The sequence below is a fragment of the Piliocolobus tephrosceles genome, chromosome 5 (genome assembly GCF_002776525.5).
Source record: "Piliocolobus tephrosceles isolate RC106 chromosome 5, ASM277652v3, whole genome shotgun sequence".
Taxonomy (NCBI): Eukaryota; Metazoa; Chordata; class Mammalia; order Primates; family Cercopithecidae; genus Piliocolobus; species Piliocolobus tephrosceles.
Window position 1 is genome coordinate 37,018,186 of NC_045438.1, and position 23,226 is coordinate 37,041,411.

At 41.1% G+C, this 23,226-nt stretch overlaps 1 protein-coding gene across 1 annotated transcript in view; it reads left to right on the plus strand.

The window, feature by feature from the left end:
* Nucleotides 1–23,226, plus strand: part of ARFGEF3 (ARFGEF family member 3) — a 193,436-nt gene that overhangs the window by 79,342 nt on the left and 90,868 nt on the right. Inside the window, exons 6-10 of the mRNA XM_023190994.2 lie at nucleotides 2,510–2,632; nucleotides 6,921–6,963; nucleotides 9,441–9,519; nucleotides 18,173–18,277; nucleotides 19,744–20,077. Of these exons, the coding sequence (XP_023046762.1) occupies nucleotides 2,510–2,632; nucleotides 6,921–6,963; nucleotides 9,441–9,519; nucleotides 18,173–18,277; nucleotides 19,744–20,077 (684 nt within the window). The remainder of the gene's footprint in view (nucleotides 1–2,509; nucleotides 2,633–6,920; nucleotides 6,964–9,440; nucleotides 9,520–18,172; nucleotides 18,278–19,743; nucleotides 20,078–23,226) is intronic.

Below are 23,226 nucleotides of genomic sequence, written 5' to 3' on the forward strand. Positions count from 1 at the left end.
AGTTTTAATGCCAGCAGTATATATATATATATATATGCATTAGCTATTTGGAAAGTTCTTGTCTGTTTACAGCACTGCATTATATAAAATCCAATTCCTCATGCGTGCACTTTCTTTCATGAGTCTAAAGTGAATGATGTAATTTTTTAACAGAGATTGTGTAGTGATATGTTTCTCAGTATTCAAGAGAGTTTATATTAAGGATGTAGTTCAGCTCTCAAAATAGCTCCTCTTTCATCTGTAATGCTTTTAAGGCTTACAATTCCCCCATAAATTTAAAATGGCAGAGCTTAGAGATCTTAAAGATCAACAGTTACAAAGATTTCTGGCAAAAATGTAAGATTTAAAGAAAACTGTTAAATTATGAAGTACAAATGATGCACGATGGAGAGTTTGGCTTCATCAAAGTGATTCAGTGTGGTCTCTAGATGTGTTTTCAAAGTTTTAAAACCACTTCATCACATGCAAAAGTAGAAGCATTTCAGGATTAGAACACCTTTCAGGGGGTAGTTAGGGTCTCTGTCACCCAGGCTGCAGTGGCACGATATCATGGCTAATTGCAGCCTCTACCTTCTCAGGCTTAGGTGATCCTCCCATGCCTGGAGCTGGGACTATAGGTGTGCACCACCATGCCCGGCTAATTTGTGTAATTTTTGTAGAGACGGGGTTTTGCCACGTTGCACCCAGGCAGATCTCAAACTCTTGGGTTCAAACAATCTAGCCACCTCAGCCTCCCAAAGTGCTAGGATTACAGGTGTGAGTCACCGTATCTGGCCTAAAACACCTTTTTTTCCTAAGCATGCATAAATTATTGTATCTTCAAATCCACTGTATCCATGATTATTTGAGAAAACGAATTAAAAGTCATGTGCCCTAAGTACTTTTATGAAAAATAAATACTTTATAACTTGCTTTTGCTCTTTAACTATGAAATGAATTAATCTAGGCCAACTTTCAAATGTAGGTTTGGGTTTTGTCCAGGTTGAGAAGACTGCCTTTTTTTTTTTCAAATACTGTTTTCAGTTTCAAATGCTCCTTTGAAATATTAACATTCAGTAGGCGATAAATTAAACTTTAAAAATATTTATGTTCACCTAGTTAATTCTGCTAGGTAAACATAGTGAGGCATGGCAGAAAGAAAAAGATAACATGAGTCCTGGCAGAAAATTCCCCAGCTTAAGCAGAAGCAGCAAAAAGATTAAAATGTAGTGTCTTGCCCGTCTCAGTTGTCAATCATCAATTAAATTTGCCATGTAGGTGAGAACCCTGGATTTTCGTTGTAGATAATCTTGGAGCTATTCCTAGAGAAATAATTGAGGAAATTAAATACCTCTTTTTGTTTTTGTGTCTCTAAATATGCTTTGTAAAATAGAATACCTTATGCAGAGAAAAAAAGTAGGCAAATTTAAAGCATGCATTTTCATGCCCATCCCTGTGGCTTCCAGAAGAATTAGAGGCTGTAAAATCTGAAAAGTCATGACTTTTAGCAGCATATTATCAAATGAGGGATTTTTTTTTTTTTTCTAATTGAGATTTCTCCATGTAGTAGCCACCACCGGGTCTTTTTAGGCTCAACTAGACGTGGAGACTTGCAAGATCCAAATAGGCCACCCTTGGTGTTATATTCACTTTGCAGGACACAGGACAGGAAACAGAAGCAGGACAATGTTAGGCATTGTTATTCCCGGGGGTCCTCACAGCAGCATAGAGAAGAACCTTTGGCTCTCAGATGACAGCGTAGATGCAAAGAGATGAGAGCCATCTCGGTGAGTGCAGTCACCTTGGTCTAGAAGCCCTATGTCCCAAATAGGACCAATATTTCTGAAACAACTCTATTAGCAGAGTTTGCATAGTTCCTGCAGAGGACATGTCAATTCGAAGAGTCAGTACACCTAGGGAAGCCCAAACCTGTGGCTACCCACCAGGTATTTACAGTTGATTCACAGTTCTCCCAATTCAGATGTAGCATAGGAATTTGGAAACATTTTTGCCATAAGCCATGCTACCTAGTAACACAGCTGATGTCCTGCCTTTATGAAATTTCCAGAAGAACACAGCTAGAGGGCTGACCCAAGGTCAAACTCATTCATAGAGCAGGAGAAAGGGTTTTGCTAACCCTTTTCCCACACTGCACAACCTGGGAGTTAATAAATTCTGTTATATTTCATCACCAAGTGAACTTTTTCTGATTAATTTCCAGCCATCTGAGTTGATTCTAGATAGAATTATTTGGCACATCTAAAAATCACTAATTTGCATTCTCCTATGATGCTCAGAGGAACAGGTTGTAAGAGTGGTTCCTTAGGGAAATACTATTTTTCCTATATGCTTAAAAACAAATTTCCAGGGATTTAAAATATATTTAGTTATATTTAGCAATAACCAGTCCTAAATCAGGCTGACTTTCTGTCTCAGAGGGATTTGATATCCTCTCTGGTTAATCCCAAAGAATGTTGGTAATAAGCTGATACCTGCAGACATATGTGTTGCTGTCTTATTTCTTTAACAGGTATGCATTGAGACATACATAAGCAGCTGTCACCAGCGTAGCATAAACACTGCTGTGCGGGCAACTCTCAGTCAAATGCTGAGTGACTTGACTTTACAGTTACGACAGAGGCAGGAGAATACGGTGAGTCTGTGACACCCCCACGTTCATCACCTTCCTGGTGGTGTCTGTGTATCCCACACCCGGGGGCCCCTCCTGCCAGGGCTGCCTGCCTCCTGAAAACAGTAGGAAGGGCTTGCTTGTTTTAAAAGAACATTTATTTGTATACATTAAGCTCTTTAGATGTTTGCCTGTTTCACCCCAAAGCTTTGAGAATTGCTTTTCCTCATAGTTTCTGTAATTTTTTGAGTTATTGTTTTAAAACTTATTTTTTAATCATTGTTTTAAAACTTCTCATACTGAAAATTTTTATTAGAAATATTGTGATACATTAACAAATATTGGAAGTAAATTTGAAATTAAGAAAAACGAATATAATTTATTACATGCTTTGAGGTTGGGTATGTTTCCCTTTGTTAACTAAAAGATGGTGGCAGGAGGCCTCCCTCACCTGCTGGGGCCTTCACGGTGAAACTGAACTAACTTGTCTTCTCTCTATCATCAAAGCCCATTAGAGCTTTTTGCTCTAAACTTGAACAGATTGTCTAAAATGAGCATTCCAGGGGAAAATGTAAATGTAATTGGCTCCTTGTATGTATTATCTTCTGGGAATGTTAATGAGAGAGTGATTCCTCTTCAAAATTGGTGTTTTGTGTTGTTTTAAAATCTGCCTCTGTAATAATTTAGATTAAAATCATTTTGAAATCTACAAGGAGTGTTCTGAAATGACATTTGTTATTTGTTCAAATAGAAAATCTCAGTTACAGCTGGGCGTGGTGGCTCACGCCTGTAATCCCAGCACTTTGGGAGGCTGAGGCAGGCAGATCACCTGAGGTCAGGAGTTTGAGACTATCCTGGCCAACATAGTGAAACCCTGTTTCTACTAAAAATACAAAAAATTAGCCAGGTGTGGTGGTGCACACCTGTAATCCCAGCTACTTGGGAGGCTGAGGCAGGAGAATTGCTTGAACTCAGGAGGTGGAGGTTGCAGTGAGCTGAGATCACACCACTGCACTCTAGCCTGGGCGACTGAGTGAAACTCTGTCTCAGAAAAAAAAAGAAAATCTCAATTACAGTCTCAGATATCTCTGAAATTAATTTTATAAAAAGTAGGATTTCTTATTTAACTTCAACAATTTGTAATTTTTAATTTCAATATTTCCTAATTTTTAGAAAACCACGGAGTTGAGGGGAACCTTAGAGATGATCTAGTCAAATTCTTTTTTCCTCATTTTACAGATGAGAAGGTGAAGCTCAGAAAGATGAAACTGAAATCTAAAATGAATGAGCCTATCAATGAAGGAGCCAGAAGTAAACCCCTGGTCTCCTAGCTGACTGCCAGTACAAGTTCTCAGTTAATATGTGCTCTGGCAGCCAGTGTTGAAAACAACACTAATCTGAAAAAAGCAAATATTGATTTTTTTTTCTTTTCTGTTTGCTGTATCCAATTCCCAGTTTCTATTAAAAATTGTTTTAACTTGAGATATTTTCATTACTTTAGCTTACCCCTTGCTAAAAACAATTTCATTTATATTAGGATTTTGGATATAGGTAGTTTAAAAGAAATTAAAATACATAAATCAAAAACGTATTAAGAGAAAAAGTTTTTAATTGACGTAAATCTAAGATGTTGAGAAATCTTATAATATACACTCATATTTCATCCTTGCTAAATGGCAATATGACCAAACACTATATTAATAATATCTTAATATTTTAAATGAAACATTTAAATCAAACTTTGTAATTTCAAAGTGCTTTCAATTATATGAGTTCATTTAATCTTATTTTAAAAATTTTAAGTAGGAGAGTATTAGGTTTCAAGTCAAATATCCCAACCTTTTAATTCATACTGCTCTTCTGTAAGAATGGCAAAGGTATGGCTATGGAGGTGCAGTTGATACTGTAGAGGCTGTCTGTCTCCATGCTGGGTATTATGTGGCTAATAAGGCCTTCTGGTCCTGCTCATCGTGGACTATCTGGACTCACCCCAACCGGAGGCAAGATCTCAAATTAGGTGGAAAATTGGTGTTTCCTGTTATTTCCTTTCTATTACTCATGCAGTCCCTGGAGATGTACTTCCATGTCGCAGAAAACATAGTTATCAGGATGCTGGTATTTGAAGCATTTGTGATACCCAATGGAGGGAGACATAAGTTTTGTCACATAAGAATTTAGGTATTTTTTTAAAGCTCTTAAAGTGGAATCATCTGTAGGAATGGAGAGGTTTGCTCTGAAGAGGTCACGTATTCCCCTGGGGAACACTGAGCATTCCCTTGGGAAGATATGCATATTTTCTAGCACGGCCTATCACTGTGTAAAAGAAAATTTTTAAAATCTCAGGACCGCCAAATTTTTTATGCCGATAGGAAGGTTAAGCCTGGAGGCTGAGTCATGTAATACCCTCTTCCAAATGAGTTGCTCCTACTAGCGTTATGCATTAGCCAGACCACCTCAGAAGGGTAAGAGGCCTCAGGCATATCCAAATGACTGCCCCCACAGATCACTCTTAAGTCAAACTTTGCTGGCCTCCCATAAACAAGGACATGCCTATTGTAACTTTAGATCCGCAATCTAAGTCTAGCTCCTAAAACTAAAGTATGTTTGATTCCACACTGATAATGTTGATTAGAAGCCCATCTTTAAAGACAAGATCCATCATTCTTCTATGTACCCAGAGATATCTGCATAATTTATTCTTCTGTTACTCCCATTTTTTTCTTCAAACATTCACCTTATGTAAATTTAGATTTACTGGGCACTAAGTAAAATCTCACAAGCATGTAATGATTCGCGTTACTGCCTACCTGTCCTTCTTCCTACATGCCTTCCTCCTTCCTGTAAGGAAATGTAGAAACCTCCTGAAATGTAAAACCTTCTGAAAGCCTCTGCAGAAAACAGCCACAGGTCAGACAGTCACAGCGCGTGTTTTTCCCAGGTGTGCCCAAAAGCTGTCTTAATAAACTTCGATTGACTGAGATACTTGCCTCAGTCACTCATTTCAGTTATCAACTGGAAAGACATCATGGGACACCACAAAATTAGGAAGGCTAAATGCAGTGGAAAGAAAATAAATAATGTAGAACGCCAAAATCACTAGCAGGATGTGTATCTTCAACCTAATGTTTATCCCCAGCTGCACCCCAGGACAGATGATAATTTTGATTTTGTGTCATCACAAATCCTACATATTATCCAGCTTTATTATTGAATTATTTTAGGTAACCTAAGCTATTGTTAAGTTGTAAATTACTAATTTCAAAAAGTAAAGTTGCTACATTTAAATATTTGGGGCTGAAGGATGGAGGGATTCTCCTACCCTTAAATATGACTCAAATGTGTTTCCTCCAGAAAGTGTTGTTCTCAACTTGACTTTAGCCATTGTGAGCTGTAGATACTGACATAACATTTCACAAAAGTTTTTGTGGAAGCAGCTGAGCTTGCAAATTAATGAACAGAGAATGGTAGAAATATGTGCCTGTAACAAGTTTAAAAATTAAATCAGCACCATGGGATGAGTTACATGTCCGGTAATTAGTTGGCATGAAAAGACCTCCTTATTATCTCTTGGTGCAAAGAGGTAGGGAGAATAAAGTGCCACCTTCTTAGTCTCTGCTCAGTAGTTGCTGAGTTATCCCTGCAATGGGAAGTAAGTCTGATTATTTGTAAATGTCTTTTCCTTCCTATTTTCCCTTCCCTCACGGTTCTGTCTCTGCCCTCATAGTTCTGGATGTACCTAGCCAACAGCAGCTGGCTCGGTACGGTTAAAATGCTCCCCATCAAATACAAAGATGGAGATTCTGACCAGTGGTTATCTTTGTACCTGTATTTTGAAGTCCAGGAACCTAATCCTGCTTATGGCCAAGAGTCTGTATTTATTAGGGGCCATGCACAGTGTCAGCTGTAGCCTTGGAATAGGTTGTTCTCTGTGTGAAATTAACTCACCTCTTTAGGCAGGCATTGCCCCAGGTCACAGCCCAGCATCCTGGAATCCTGGGAGTTGAAGTGCACCAAAGGGTTTAAACTTCCAGGAAGTGTCCACGAGGCATGTCCACACGTTTGCGTGGACACTCTTGAATGAATTATTTTGGGAACTGATAAGCTCAGTTCCAGAGATAATAATTTTTCTCACAAACACCATGAATAATGAAATGCTCTCAAGAGCTGGTGGGTGGGGGGTGTGCTCAGGCAAGGTAGCTGAGCCCAGGACACTCCAGAAGCCATTTTGTGTCCTAGAATTTTCCCAGCGTCAAAGAGTCAGGATTTTTCTTGCCTGAATCTCCTAATTGTGTGTGTGTATCTCCCTTACTAGATAATTGAAAACCCAGATGTCCCACAGGAATTCGGGAATCAAGGTATTGCATTTGATTTGTACTAGTTCAGTTTTTAAAGCAGCTGTGAGAATGCCTACTGAGTGTTTGGAGTGAGGGGTACAAAGATGTCTAGGAGCTCTCGGGTTGTTTTACCATTCTCTTGGAGGTTGTGCTTGGCTTTGCCTTAGGTGGCATTATTTAATCAGCTGCTGTCTGTCTTCTGTTCCTACATTCACTTATGCCAGCCACACCTGTTCCTGATCCAACTCTGTGAGGGAAATTAACACTTCACATACCTCTCATTTGGAGGCTGGCTTTGTTAGTTACTTCATTCTCCGTGAAGTCAGGTTTAATTGCTAAAATGAGAATAACTGGATAGAAGATTGTAGAAACCTGATTGGCATACAGTGTTATTGCACCAGAATTGTGTTTGTCAAATACCAATTTTTTGACAAGAATGTTGAGTCATCTCACAGGGCCACTTGCAGACAACTCAATTTAAAGATCAGCTGAAATCAAGTTAAGGAACCTTCATTCTGACCCACAGGAAAAGAAAAAAATATAGAAGTCCACATATATAATTAACCAGCAATTTAGTTTTTAAAAACAGGTTTGATACTATTTTCTGAAAGTGTGCAAAAATAATATCTGATTAAAAAATTGAAATTCAGACTGAGTAATTTTTTTAAATATTGGAAAAATCTGCTTTTCTATTATATTTGCCAGTTAATAATAGTGAGAAGGAGATGGAGGTGAGGAGGAGGGGGAAAAAAGGGAGAGAATGAAAAGGAGAGAAACAGCTTAACAGCCACAACTAGGAGAGGAAGAGTATTTGAAAGAAATGAGAAAGAGACACGCCTTAAGTCACATTCTAAAGCATCACTAAAATGTATTGTTTCAGTCCCATGATGCTACATTCTTGGGCCACGGACTAGAAGGTGCCCTTTTCAGTTGGATGCTCTCAGTGACATGCGCTAAGATGTTCCATCTTCCTTTCCTCTTTTTGGCTATGGTGTTCTCATAAAGGTTTCACTTTAATGTAGGATGATTTTATAAACTAAAAAGGAGATCTGCGTCTTCTTGGTCAAGAATATAGCTCTAAAAAATATAATAGTAAAAAATTGACAGAGAGACTCATTTAACGTTTATCTAAAATTGAGCTTAAGGACTACTTGTGTGGGTTTTATTAACCTTAAACTATGTTTTATTTCTTTTCTTTATTGCTGCATTTAAGATCTTAATTCTGAGGAACAGCCATTTATTTCTCTTTCCTTGCCTTCCTCCAACTTTACTTTCTGTCTTACACACTTGCCATTTTCTCTCCATCTTCCTTGACGTCACCGTCATCATTCATTTATACATTCATCAGATACTTAGAGCCACATTTATAATGACCTTTACGGGTTTTTATTTTAGGGAACAAATGCTTTCACTTGCTGTTTCACATAGCCTGACAATTCTGTGAAATTAGTATTATTTATCCCATTTTTGACAGAAGAAAAACTGAAGTTTGCCCAAACTCACACAGTCAGCAGTTTTTGACATGCAGTTGAACAGATTCCAAATTTCCCACTATGCTTCTGTGGGAGTTTGGGTTCTAGCTTCTGGAAACTAGAGCACATTTAGAGGGAAATTTTATTTTTCTGATATCGACTATTGCTTCAGTATCCACAAAGACCATGTGCCCTACAGATGCTCAACAAATAAAGTAGGTAAAGATTTGGCTAAATTATTTCGCCCCATTTTTCTCTGATTTGTTAGTTCCAAAGCCCATCTTTTCCCATGCTACCTTATTTTATCTCTCTGGGATACTATTCTAATCAGCTCAGAAGACCCAGAAATTCAAGGGTCAGAATAAGGAATACACACATAGACCATTGGCCTAAATATTAAGAAAATTGTTGTCTATCATGATGTTTTTGAAATTACTAATTTCCCTTTGGTAAGTGTGAGTGAATTTTATTGATAATAAGAAACAATCTATTATTTTTTTTCTGGACTATCTTTTTGAGTGTCTTGCTTTAGAAAGAATAATTATAGGCCATGCGCTGTGGCTCATGCCTGTAATCCCAACACTTTGAGAGGCCGAGGGGGTGAATCACCTGAGGTCAGGAGTTCAAGACTAGTCTGGCCAACATGGTGAAACCCGTCTCGACTAAAAGTACAAAAAATTAGCTGGGTGTGGTGGCAGGTGCCTGTAATCCCAGCTACTTGAGAGGCTGAGGCAGGAGAATCGCTTGAACTTGGGAGGCGGAGTAGTGAGACCAAGATGGTGCCACTGCCCTCCAGCCTGGGTGACAGAGTGAGACTCTGCCTCCAAAAAACAAAAAAAGGAATAATTACGCTTAATTCTTATCATTTCTGTGTCATCACTTTGGTGGCCTAAGGGCTTCTCCACATCTGAAAATCATCTTTTCAGTCTCAAAAACCATCTAAAGTGGAGGATGGGAAGGATGGTTCAGGGAGCTTGTCGTGCCCCCTGTTGATGTCTCATGCCTGTAACCTCCTCTGTTTTGAAGGGTCAACAGTAGAGTCCCTCTGTGATGATGTTGTCTCTGTACTCACCGTCCTGTGTGAGAAGCTGCAAACCGCCATAAAGTAAGTGCCCTAACCATTGCCGCTTTTCTTTACTGGTGGTCTCCTTCTGAAATAACCTTTGTCTACAGCATCACTTCAAATTATGGATTATAAGATTGTAGGGACTCAACACTGGTATTTACTAAGGAATATATTCTGAAATTTGGCGCAATTCAAATAACCAAATACCATTACTAGAGTATATAACTTTCTGATGTGACAATGGGAAGACAATACCTTACAGAGAGCAGTTGCTTCCTGGAGCATGAAGCTGAGTGGGAAGAATCTTGGGCTGAGTGCCAGTTGGTGTAAGAGCCGGTCCTGTCTCGGCCAGATCTCAGCTGTGTCCCGGTGCATGACTCTTCTCATCAAACCGTGCTGCCCTTTCTTCCTCTATCAAATGACAGCGTTGGACTGTGTAATTTATCTCTATTTCTTCTAACATTCCAGCGCCTATGAGCTCACACAACCGGCTTTAAAAAGAGCATGTTACTCTGACTTCTACTTTTTATTTTTGCGTATCAATTAATATCTGAGTTCACTTAGGTGATGCCTGCTGCTCCATCTTTCTGTGCAGTCATTAACAAGACAACCTGTGCACCTGTAGTAAAGCCAAATCATAAAACACCAGACTTTCAACATGGGATGGAAAGTCTCTACCAGCTACATATGTCATGAATTGCAAAATTCTTCAACACATTACAATTCTGAAGTGTCCTTTGAATTATGACAGACATTAAACTATCATTCATTTGTAACTAGGACATCTGATAATGCAGAAAACTTACTTGCTGAATTTTAAATGCAGGAATGAGTTGGGAGAAATAGTCTAGTTGTAGGCAAGAATGAGGTGTCTCACTTTGCTGGAAACATTGCAGAAACTCATCTTTTAATTTGTTTGGCTTTTGGTTTCTCAGAAATTTAGAATTATTTTTTAAGCTAAGCTTAGAATTACTCTTAGAAGTTGTTGCCAAATGGTTTCTTCATCAATTCTTCTGTTGTTCCTATAAGTCACCTCTATATTTTGACCAAAGTAAGCTCTCTTTATTGAGGCACTTCAAGGTCAAATAGAAAATAAAATAGTGATACCAGGGTTGGGGTCGGGGAGAGGAAATAGGGAGATATAAGGCAAAGAATTCAAAGTAGCAAATGTGTAGGTTGAATAAGTCTAAAGATCAAATGTACAACATGGAGACTATAGTTATTAATAATGTGTTGTATTCAGTATCTTTGCTAAATGAGTAGCTTACAGCTGCTCTTGCCACTGCGATGTGGATGGGTAGTGGGAGGGAATGAGTAACTGTGAGATGATGGATATGTTAATTTGTTTCACTATAGTAACCATTTTACTATATATATAAATCCTATAACATCATGTTGTAAACCTTAAATATACACAATAAAATTTATTTTTATAAAATGAAAAGGCCTGGCCGGGCGCGGTGGCTCAAGCCTGTAATCCCAGCACTTTGGGAGGCCGAGACAGGCAGATCATGAGGTCAGGAGATCGAGACCATCCTGGCTAATCCGGTGAAACCCCGTCTCTACTAAAAAATACAAAAAATTAGCCGGGCGAGGTGGCGGGCGCCTGTAGTCCCAGCTACTCGGGAGGCTGAGGCAGGAGAATGGTGTAAACCCGGGAGGCGGAGCTTGCAGTGAGCTGAGATCCTGCCACTGCACTCCAGCCTGGGTGACAGAGCGAGACTCCGTCTCAAAAAAAAAAAAAAAAGAAAAAGAAAAGGCCTGTTTAATACATGGATAGTATAAACCAAAAAGAAGTAACACTTTTTCTCTACCCCCCACCCTCAAATTTCTCCCATCCCTGGACCCTGGCAGGCTAGGCAGGCAGCAGGTCTTGGCTTCCCCCTGCTCAGGAGGGCTGAGTCCCACAGCAGATGGATGTAAATAGCTCCTGCTGTACCCTGCTTAGGTCCGCATCTTTCCTGACCATGGAGTGTTGGAACAGTGGAGCTGGCACTCAGATTACCATCCTAACGGAGGGCTCTAGCACCAACTGCAGTGACCCCATCTGTAAGGCCCCCATGCCACCTGCTTTGCTTGGGACAGTCCCAGATTATACCTGTTGTGTAATAATTATAATTACCCTCCTTCACTCTCAAAGGTGTTCTGGTTTAGGTCATGTGTTCACTCTACCCATCAGTGACCAGAGGTCTGATCTCTTCTAGTGCTAAGTCCTCCCCTCCCCATCCAGTTCCCTCCATCATAACACAGACAGCTGGTATAGCAGAGTTGGGATATGTTTCTATTGGCATATTTTCTCCTAAGACCCAATCAAGAGTGATGTGTAATCACTATTGGCTCAACTACGTTATCTTTGTTGGATTACCTGGGTTAAAACCCACACTTTGCCCCTTACTGGCGTGTGACTTTGGACAAAGATCTGAACCACCCTAAGTTTGTATATCCTATAAAATAATTAATAGACTATTTCTTATGGTAATTACTATAATATTGTATAGAATATCAGTAATACAAAACACATTCATGTTTTTGTAAGATTGAATGAGAAAATACTCTTAAAAGACGCCTATGCCCATCAGCCACAGAGCTCCAGGAACACCTGAAGTTAACAGGATTCATTTTAGTAACTTCTTATATGAGGGAGCCTGTCCACCATGGGAAACCACAGGACGGTAAAAGGGTGTTAGGAGGGGTTGTTATAGGATTTTAGCATGAGTTAGGTGACTTAGAATTGGTTAAAAATTGAGCGTTCTGTTCAAAGATTGGGTGCTATCAGAAAGTAGGCGCAATTCTAGCACTGGGCATCTTCATTTTTTCTAACAGGCAGGACAAACAGATGGGAGCTAGAGTTGTCATAGAAGAAGTGGGAGTCAGTCATAGGGGAGAGGGACATTTGTTCATTTTTGTGGTCATACGGAGCCCTTTTAAAAAAGACCTCTGTTCAAGCGTGGCCGTTGATTGGCTTTCATCCTGTTCCAGCGCATTCATGGTGAGTCCTCATCTGATGTTAACTCAGTGAACTTGTTTGTATTCACCAGGGGACACCACAGCCTCGCTGGTGGCAACCAGGTACTGCCAGCTGTCGGGGGTGCTTCTCCCTGACCCCTGCTCCACCCCCAGGTGCTAGCATTGGCAGGGAATAGCACGAAGACCACCAGAACTACAAAAACTATGAAGACTGTATTTGTTATTTCATAAGCAAGGGAAAACTAATTAGCTAAACTTTTTTTCTGAGTAGTTTTCTAAGGGAAAAATCTGGAGTTTTTAAGTGTCAGAAACGTGGGAGAGGCTCACGGTAGTTATGCCAGTTAGTAATTAAAACCTAGCTAGAGGTCAGGAGTTTGAGACCAGCCTGGCTAACATGGTGAAACCCCATCTCTACTAAAAATACAAAAAATTAACCAGGCGTGGTGGTGGGTGCCTGTAATCCCAGCTACTAGGGAGGCTGAGGCAGGAGAATCGCTTGAACCAGGGAGGCAGAGGTTGCAGTGAGCTGGGACCGTGCCGTTACACTCCAGCCTAGGCAATAAGAGCAAAACTCTGAAATAAATAAATACATGAATAAGTCCCTAGCCAGCAGGATAAGGCAAAATGAGTCTGTAGGCCCAACATGGATAGGCTTAAAACATACCATTGTTCATTTGTCAGAAAAGTCTTAGGCTAGGTTCAGTGAGTGCCTGGCGTTCTGGGGTTCAAGTTCACGGTTCTTTAAACCTGGATGGCTCCAGCCACCCAGAAATCCCCATCAGCTCCAGGAATCCCTCTCATCTGTAGGGCAACCATATGACCTCGTTTACCTGCGAGTGTTTAAGGTTATGCCTAGAATGTAATTATTATAAACACTCAGTTTTGAAATCTAGGAAGTACTGCTGTAAGTAGGATTATTTTTAATTGCGCAGTGTCTAGCATGTAGTAAATATTTGACATACATTTGCTTTAAACTGGTTTGTTTGCTTTTAGAATAGTTGCTGCTAATTCTAGTCATCACACAGTTAAGAACACTGGGCTGTGTGCGTCAGAAATTTGACTGTAGATTGTTAGGAAAATGCATTGCACAAACACACAGTGAAAGTGCTCACACATACATATTAGAAAATAAAGGTTGTAGATTTCAATCAGTCACTGAAAAACAAAGCATTTCTTAACCACATGACTTAAGAATAGGTATTTTGTTTTTGTTTTTTTGAGACAGTCTTACTCTGTTGCCCAGGCTGGAATGCAGAGGCATGATCTGGGCTCACTACAGCTTCTGCCTCCTGGGTTCAAACAATTCTCCTGCCTCAGTCTCCTGAGTAGCTGGGACTGCAGGCATGCGCCACCACACCCAGATAGTTTTTTTATATTTTTGGTAGAGATGGGATTTCACCATGTTGGCTAGGCTGGTCTCTTGGTGGCTCACACCTGTAATCCCAGCACTTTGGGAGGCCCAGGTAGACGGATCACTTGATGTCAGAATTTGAGAATAGGTTTTAAATGGAGAAAATAATTCACATGCACATTTTTCTAGGATTTCTCATTGTACATTGGATCAAAGATGGCTTTAGGCATGTTATTTTAGAGCTTAATGATTTTATAGGATTCTCAGTCTTGCTTGATTTTCCAGTACAATTCCCCTGGTCATAGTTCTGCCTCTAGAAATTGATTGCTTTGTTTGATTTCAGTATTTGCCATCATGACTTCATTACCCTAAGATGGGGGCCTTTTGCTAAAGATGCTGGGGGCACAGGATGCTTAGCGTAGCTGTAAGGGAAGACCTTTATGTCCACCTGGTAAGATAGTCCTGTGCCCCGGCTGCTCTCACTCTGGTGCTTCTGTTCATTCTCCTTGCTAAGTTTTCACTTGTGTACCATTGCTTCTGATTTTACTAACTTAATTCCTTTATTTCTATTAGCTAAACTTGATGCCTCTTCTACCCTCTGAATAGGTTATTCCTCTGAAATTACACCAGAATCAGTATTTACTAACCTCAACAGCCATTTCCAAAATCAGTGCCTCTTAGGGCTTTAGCTCTGTAGGGGTGTGTGTTCATGATATGCTTGGTCTCTTGGGAGGATTCAGAAAATGTATTCAGGAATGCAGAACACTCCCTCGCATGCCTTGGCGATGTGGTATTAATAGAATCCTATGTTAGGCAAGTAGAGTTACATGATGCTTTTTAAATCGAAGAATTTCAGGAAGGATAATTGGGCTTAGAAAGATACTTTTCTCTGCCTGTTTCCCATCACTCTTTCCCTGCTTCCCTCTGCTCCTAGAACAGAATGTTAGAGTGAAACCTATACCAACGCAGGCTTGGAATCGATGGGGCCTACCAAAGCATTCCCACTGTCTGTGTTAATTCCATTTCTCTCCTTACACAATTACTAAATTTCTTTACTCCTTTAACTAAATTCAAATCTATTTCTAAGGGAAGCAAAGTCAAAATGGTTCAAAACAAAACCCTAAGAACTCCAGAGATACAAAACGTGCTAGGATGCCCTCCCAGTAGCCTTGCCAGGAGATGTGGCTGCTTCGCCTTCATGGCCCGCGGGTCCACGCCTGAGTGTTGTTCTCCACAGATCGTGCACCTGGGAAGAAGTTCAGTGATGAGCAGAGAACAAAACCAGCAGATACTCAGCCTGTCAACCATGAAATGCTCAGACAAAAGACCAAGAAAAGTGACTTACAGCCCTCCTAAGTGGACAGATCTTTCCCTGTGTGTTTTGAAGGAGTCGGCTGGTTTCTAGGCTATTTTTTGCCTTGTGTATTCTACTTGTTTGTGTAGGGCCAGCTGTTATATGCATACACACTGTGTACGTGCGCATGTGTATCTAGTGGAAGGTGCTTACGTTTTAAACAGCTCCTTTAATGGTGTGACTCATGCACAGCCACGATCACCTGTTTTCCAGACTGCTGCAACCCACGCAAAAGCTGCTGCGTTCAGTCTCCAAGGAGACTCTCAGGCCAGTTACCTTGGCAATGCGTTCCCTGTCAGCGAGTCTGATAATCTCGGGGCTGAAGAATTCACCGTGGCACACTTTGCCAATAGCTTGATGACTCATAGCTTTTCTATGGACTTATTTCCAATGATTTCAGAAATTGAGAGTCTTTCCTGTCTATAGTTGTTTTCGTTTTGTGATGCTAGACTGACAGTTTGAAAGAAAAAGAGAAATTTTTGAATTGGAGCATTTAATAATTATTCTTCTTAATAACAGGTCAAGTGATTGGTCAGAATGATTAACTGAGACTACAGGCCCTCCTTCCAGAAGTGATTTTTTAAATATGGCTTACAATTGATACCATGGCCCTCTGATTTGTCCTGTCCACTCTCTTCCTCGTAAAGCAAACAAATTGAACATTCTGAAATACAGATCTGGTCATGTCACTCTTTTACCTCCAAATAAAGTGCAGACATCTTAGTGTGGCCTACAGGACCCTTCCTGATCGGGCCTCTGTCCACCTCTCAGGCTGATACCATCCTCACACCCTGTGCTTTAGCCACAACCTCTCAGCGCACATCCCTTCCTCCTCCACCCCCGCATTTTGTGACACCTCTTCCTCTGCCTCACCATGCCACAGTCTCCTACTTGAACTTGAGATTCTACTAAGACAGCATGTCCTGTGGACATTCTTTCTAAGAAGGTACTCCTGCCATATGGTCTCATAGAACCTTGTGTTAAGGTATTCATTCACAGCCCTTCCCACCCATGCTTTATCTACTGGCTTATATGTCTGTCCAGTCCCGTAAGAGTGAAGAAACCTCCTGTTTCATGTCAAGAGCTATGTCTTGGTCAAAAGCGTAGGGAAGCTTGTAGGACTAGAAGCCTAGAAATGTGAGGTCCTTACCTGGCCCAACAATGGCTTATCATTTCTTGCCCTTCCTCCATCCATCACCTTCCTCTTGGCAAATAGGAATAATTTTTGTGGAGACTCAGCCTTTCCCATTTCTTCTTCTACTCTCAAAGGGTGTGGTAGACAGAGTATATCCAAATATAAGTGACTTTCCCTTCTACAGAATAATAACATTATTTAATCATTATACAGCTCTCTTTAGACAAGAGAGATTTTAGAATATGGGTCAGGAAACTTTTTCTATAAAGGGCTACAAACTATCTCTGTCTCTTGTCTTTGTTTTTGTTTAGTTCTATAAACATTAAAAGAAAATAAAAACAGTATTTTTAGTGCAGAGGCCACGGAAGAATTTTGACAAAAGGCTTTAGGGCATAAAGCCTAAATGTTGGGTTATTTAATGGCACATAAATAAAGGACTCCACCCCTCTTACTATCCCGTGTCTTACAATTGCACGGTCTTTCTCAATTTGGCAGTTGTGTGGATGTAACCTCTGGCCCTGGCACTGTCTACTGTTAACTTTGCTTTGCTTCCTTCCTCTCTCTTCAAGTTTCTAGTTGGCCTGTCATGAGCCTTTCTGTTCCTTCCATCCCCTTCTCCTGGGACTTATTTGAACTGTTAAAGACACTAGACTTCCTGACTTCCTTTGGACATTTATTTATTTTAAATTAGGTGAAAGAGACACAACCAAAAATTATTTTTATAAGCAAGTTTTTCCTTTTTCTGTGTATTCCCATTCCACATTACTGAGTGAACTCTCTAAAAAAGGATTTATTATGTATTTGCAATAAACATGTCCCTGAAAATTAAATTCTTCCTTAGCCCTATCTGTCACTCTTGTCACCTACCTGGATTTTAATACTTTCTGGTAGGCTGGGCAGAGAAGTTAATCTGGATATTAGGAATGTGTTCCCCATAAAGTTGTCTGTTTTCTTCATCTGGCTCTGTTCCTGTATGAGGAACCCCATAATAATAACTTGGACACAAAATAATTTCTCCACAGAAAAATCATATTTCCTCAATAAGGAAGAAAAGTCTAATGCAAGTTCATAAAGTGTTCACCAGTGAAAAGATAATGTGGTAAACAGTCTCTTGAAAGGTTTAGATAATATAAAAATTAGCATTTCTGCCATAAACTACGGACTTTAGTTAATATACCAATTTTTTATTAACTGTGGCAAATGTACTATACCAATGTGAGGTTTAATAATAGTTCAATATGGTAACTCTGTTTCATGGTCAGTTTTTCTGTAAATCTCCAAGTGCTCTAAAAAGTAAAGTTTATTAGTTAAAAAAAAAAAAAAAAAAAAAAAAAAATTCACCCAACTGTATTATTTTGCTGAGGTTGCTATAACAAAGTGTCATAAACTGAGTACCTTAAACAGTAATTTATTGTATTATGGTTCTGGAGCCTGTAAGTCAAGATCAAGGCTTCAGTGGGGTTGGTTCCTCCTGAGAGCGGAGAGAGAAGGATCTCCTCAGGCTTCTCTCCTCACCTTTTAGATGGCTGTCTTCTCCCTGTGTCTCTTCACACTGTCTTCCCTCAATGAATGTCTCTGTGTCCAAATTTTCATTTCTTTAAGGACAGAGTCATGTTGGATTTGCATCCCCCCAGTGAACTGAGTCTAACTTGATCACCTCTGTAAGGCCCTATCTCCACATAAAGTCACATTCGGAGGTGCTGGAGATTAGGACTCCAACCTGTGAATTTAGGGACAGACAGAGTTCAACCCATAATGCTAACTTTCCCCCAAAAACCAGCACTTTGGTAACGCCTATCATTTTTCCGAGCATGTTTCCACACATTACCTCTTTAATTTTGTCTTGTCTTTTGTCTGCATTTGTGTCGGTTTTTCTCTTCCACAGTGACAGCCAGCAGCTGCAGCTTCTCTACCTGGAGTGCATCCTGTCTGTGCTCAGCAGCTCCTCCTCCTCCATGCACCTGCACAGGCGCTTCACGGACCTGATCTGGTGAGCACCCACTCCTGACGCCCCCATGCTGACACCAACCCAAGGGCTTCTGCTGGCTGTGTCTCTGGGTCCCTCTCCATGAAGTCCGTGACCCACCAGTAGTAGTTTTATTTGTGCATAAATGTCGTAGAGAGAAAGCAGGGAAATTGTGCCCAGGTGCGGTTGCTTATACCTGTAATCTCAGCACTTTGGGAGGCCGAGGCGGGCAGATTGCTTGAGGCCAGAAGTTTGAGACCAGCCTTGGCAACATGATGAAACTTAGTCTCTACTAAAAGTATAAAAATAGCCGGGTGTGGTGGTTGTGGGCACCTGTAATCCCAGCTTCTTGGAAGGCAGAGGCATGAGAATTGCTTGAACCCAGGAGGTGGAGGTTGCAGCGAGTGGAGATCAAGCCACTGCACTCCAGCCTGGGTGACAGAGTAAGACTCTCAGAAAATAACAATAATAATAATAATAATAATAATAATAGGCCAGGTGCAGTGACTCACACTCTCAGCACTTTGGGAAACCTAGGTGGGCGGATCACAAGGTCAGGAGTTCAAGGCCAACACAGTGAAACACTGTCTCTACTAAAAATACAAAAATTAGCTGAGTGTGATGGTGGGCGCCTGTAATCCCAGCTACTTGGGAGGCTGAGGCAGGAGAATCACTTGAACCTGGGAGGTGGAGGTTGCGGTGAGCCGAGATCGCGCCACTGCACTCCAGTCTGGGCGACAAAGCTAGACTCTGTCTCAAAAAATATATGATAAGAATAATAAGAATAATAAAGCAGATAAATTGTTTTGTTGACATCCATCAGACCAAAATCTGCAGAAAAACTGATGATGATTATGGCAGAATATGCTTTCAAGGCCCTCTTTGGTTTATATCATAGGATCATGAGATACCAGAACAAGAAAATTTTTCTGTGTTTTCAGCTCATTCAAAAAGCATATAACTTATGCGGGGAGCAAGAGATACTGAGCTTTACTTCTAGCCCTAGCTCCATCTCAACCCGAATACCAGTCTCTTAATCATAGTCAGAGATTCCCAGAAGTGGCAGGCCCTGCAGGCAGGCAGCTGGTTGTTCTGGATCCCTGGGCTTATCGACAGGAAGGAAGCCAAATGGCAGGTGTCAGTATGGAATTTGCAATTAACTTCTCAAAGGATAAATAATTTTGTTATTTATAGTAATATGAAACTTTATAACAGCCATTTAGCATTTTGAGTCCATTTCTTCACTTATGATGGTTTCTTAATGCTTCTCTTATATTTTGTTTCATTCATGCTAGCTCAATTTATGAGGAAAAGTATTGTTGAAATACCCAGAAATGTTAGAGAGACTTAGAAAATGGGCAAAATGTAGCCAAAAGAAGAAGCAGTAAAGAGCCCCACTCTTGTCATTTCTGCAGCATCTGTTTACTCGCAGAGTAAATTTTATCATTTGTCTTGTGGGGAAACTTACTTTTCTCACCATCTCTTCCCAGGAAAAACCTCTGCCCTGCTCTCATCGTCATCCTAGGGAATCCAATTCATGACAAAACCATCACCTCTGCTCACAGCAGCAGCACCAGTACCAGCCTGGAGTCGGACTCTGCGTCTCCGGGAGTGTCTGATCATGGCCGGGGATCAGGCTGCTCCTGCACTGCTCCAGCCCTGAGCGGGCCCGTGGCTCGGACTATCTATTACATTGCAGCCGAGCTGGTCCGGCTGGTGGGGTCCGTGGACTCCATGAAGCCTGTGCTGCAGTCCCTCTACCACCGAGTGCTGCTGTACCCCCCACCCCAGCACCGCGTGGAAGCCATCAAAATAATGAAAGAGGTGAGGAGGCACTGGAGATCACCACCAGTTTACAAGGTTTACAGGTTACAAGTTTCGCATACAAGAAGCCCTCAGAAAAGGCTTGTCAATCACTTGCCAGAACTTCATTGCTGCCTCATGGTGTCCGGTAACGAATGCTACGTCTAGAGTCTGTGCGTGTGAACGTGTATTGTGAACCTGAGTAAGAGGGGTCAGTGGTGTTCAGTGATGCAAAACCATTTGAGAATCGAGCTAGTGCTTGTTAAGACTCTGTTAGATGTGCACCTGACCAGGCCCATGCTGAGACTTCATTCTTCTACCTTAGGTGCTGTTTGTGCAGATATATGTGTTTATTCGCCTTTGCCAACATTAGATTTCAAGATGATTTTATACTCAGGTGGCACATTATCCCAAAAAATGAGCTTTGCCATTCTCTGCTAAGAGGAATCCTTTGGTCCATTCTTTTGCCTCATTTCTCCCAAATGTCACGACCCCAGCGAGAACATAAAGGTTGTCCAGATTGCAGTCGCCATCCCAGTGTGCTGCTTCATAGTTTTGAGGCAGAATTAGGCTTATTTTGAAGGTGCTTCAAACAAAGATTCCTCTGCATTCTCTCAGAAAACCAAAAGGAAAAGTCATCAGTGTTTTTGTATGTGTGAATCTGATCATCAAGGTCCAATTGCAAAATTGCATTTCCTTTTGGTATCTCACCCCTGCAAAAAAAAGAGTAGCAAAATTCCCTTGTTGATGATTAATTTATTTTAAGCAATCATTGCCGCCAACCAATATCTGAGAAGTTAAATTTGAATTCTTTCTTGGTGTTTTAATGAGATTTTATTGTTATGAGTATTGGAAAGTTCTGACCCACTATTTCTAGAAATTAAGGAGTGGCCCAAATTTAATGGCTGTTAAGAAAATCTATGAGCCCATGATAATATTTACCATTCTTTTTCTTGCCTATTATATGCCAGGCACTTCACATATATTATTTTTATTATTCATAATAAATTTGTGAGGTTGTATATCAACTTTTATTTATTTATTTATTTATTTATTTATTTATTTTGAGACAGGGTCTCACTCTGTTGCCCAGGCTGGAGTGCAGTGGCACAATCACAGCTCAATGCAGCATGGACCTCCTGAGTTCAAGTGATCCTCCTACCTCAGTCTCCTGAGTAGCTGGGACCACAGGTGCATCACACCACACCTGGCTAATTTTTGTATTTTTTGTAGAGACATGTTGCCCAGGCTGGTCTCAAACTCCTGAGCTCAAGGAATCCGCCCGCCTCAGTCTTCCGAAGTGCTAGGGTTACAGGTGTGAGCCACTGTGCCTGGCCATCAACTTTATTTTTACCAATTAAGAATGTTACTTCTTTTCCCCACCTGAGCTTCAGGCAATGGAGATCAAAGGCCAGCTTTAAGAACTGACCTTCACTAGATGGGCAGATATAATACAACTTTGGAGGCCAGTGAGACTAGACCACTCTTCACCACTCAGACAGCAGTGGCCCTTCCCCAGGGTCCTCCCCTACACCTGTCCAACCTGCATCCTGGAGGGGCAAGCGTGGGCTTCCTCTGATTAGCAGATCCCCAGGAAGATGGGAGAGAAAGGGGCTAGCAAGGCATGCTCAGCTCCTTATCCTAAATTCACCAGTCTGATCAGGGGCTCTTCCTATATCTGGAAGAAATGAGAGGAAAGGAGAAGAGAGGCCTAGAATTTTACTGCACTGGATGTTCCTCCTCATAGAAGTGTGATGCCAGAGGAAAAGGAAATTCCCTCCCACAAAGAAACTTAGGCTTGAGGAGGTCAAATGGTTTGCCCAAAGTCCCAAAGAAAAAGAAGGTGCAAACCCTGGACCCGCTGACCCTAATCCCATGGTCTTTTGCTGCATCATTCTTATCACTGGACTTGACTCTCGCATTGCAGTGCAAATGACCCCCAGCAGCCCGTTTCTTGGTGTTGGTTCTGCTGCCCATTTCAGGAACCTGAGTTTAAGAGTCAGGGTTCGACAATGAGATCACTTGGACTCGGGAAAGGGAACATCACACACCGGGGCCTATTATGGGGAGGGGGGAGCAGGGAGGGATTGCATTGGGAGTTATACCTGATGTAAATGACGAGTTGATGGGTGCTAACGAGTTGATGGCTGCAGCACACCAACATGGCACAGGTATACATATGTAACAAACCTGCACGTTGTGCACATGTACCCTAGAACTTAAAGTATAATAAAAAAAAAAAAGAGTCAGGGTTTGAATCCTGTTTCTGCCACTCACTGACTATGTGATATAGGTAAATCATTTAACTCTGAACTTAAAAGTTTTCTCATGGGTGCATTGTTATACTATTCCAAAGATTGCAAATTCAAAATGCACTAAAGTTTGCCTAAGTACTTTGTAAGTATCAAGTGCTAAACAAATATGTGGTATACTTATTGCTCTTGCAAGGAAGAGAAAAAGCAGATGGAGGCTGAAAATAGTTGGTTCAATTCTAACTGGCCTCCTTCTCCTGCCTGTTTTATTCCTTTTGTCTTACTGGATTTATGTCCATAAATCACCACTGTTAATTTTCCCATTGCCCGGGGCACTGTAATCATTGGCTTTTCTAATGGCCAACTAATGGCTCTTCATTGACTCTCCCATCAAATCTGAGTTACTGTGCCCAACTTCCAGAGCCTTCTTCCATCATTTGCATTTTCCATCACTTCCCAGGATGCACCTTCATCCCATTGACTGCTTTGTTCAATTCCCACCTCCCTGCCTCTTCAGGGTTTCCTGTCCCTTAGTCCTGTGGGCCACTCCCCCCTCACAGAATTGAGTGGTTAATTGCAACAGGCTAGACAACACTGCCTCTTCCCATTAGCTTATTTACAAATTCCCTTAGGAAGATAATATTATGCCCATTTTCCAGATGGGAAAGCTGAGGCTCTGGGGGGAGAAATCACTTGCCAAAGTCCTTCACGTTGTGAGTCGTAAGGCTAAGACGGTGAAGCCTGATGTATTAAGTATGGCTTCTTCTTTGCTATCAAAATCCTTGTCCTTCATGGCTGGGCTTCCTCAGACCACTGATCGTGTTCTTCTTTAAATTCCATCTCGCCATTTAGCAATTGATTATACGCCCCATCACACTGATTGTTTCACAACAGAATGGGGACCAAGCTTCTTGTCCC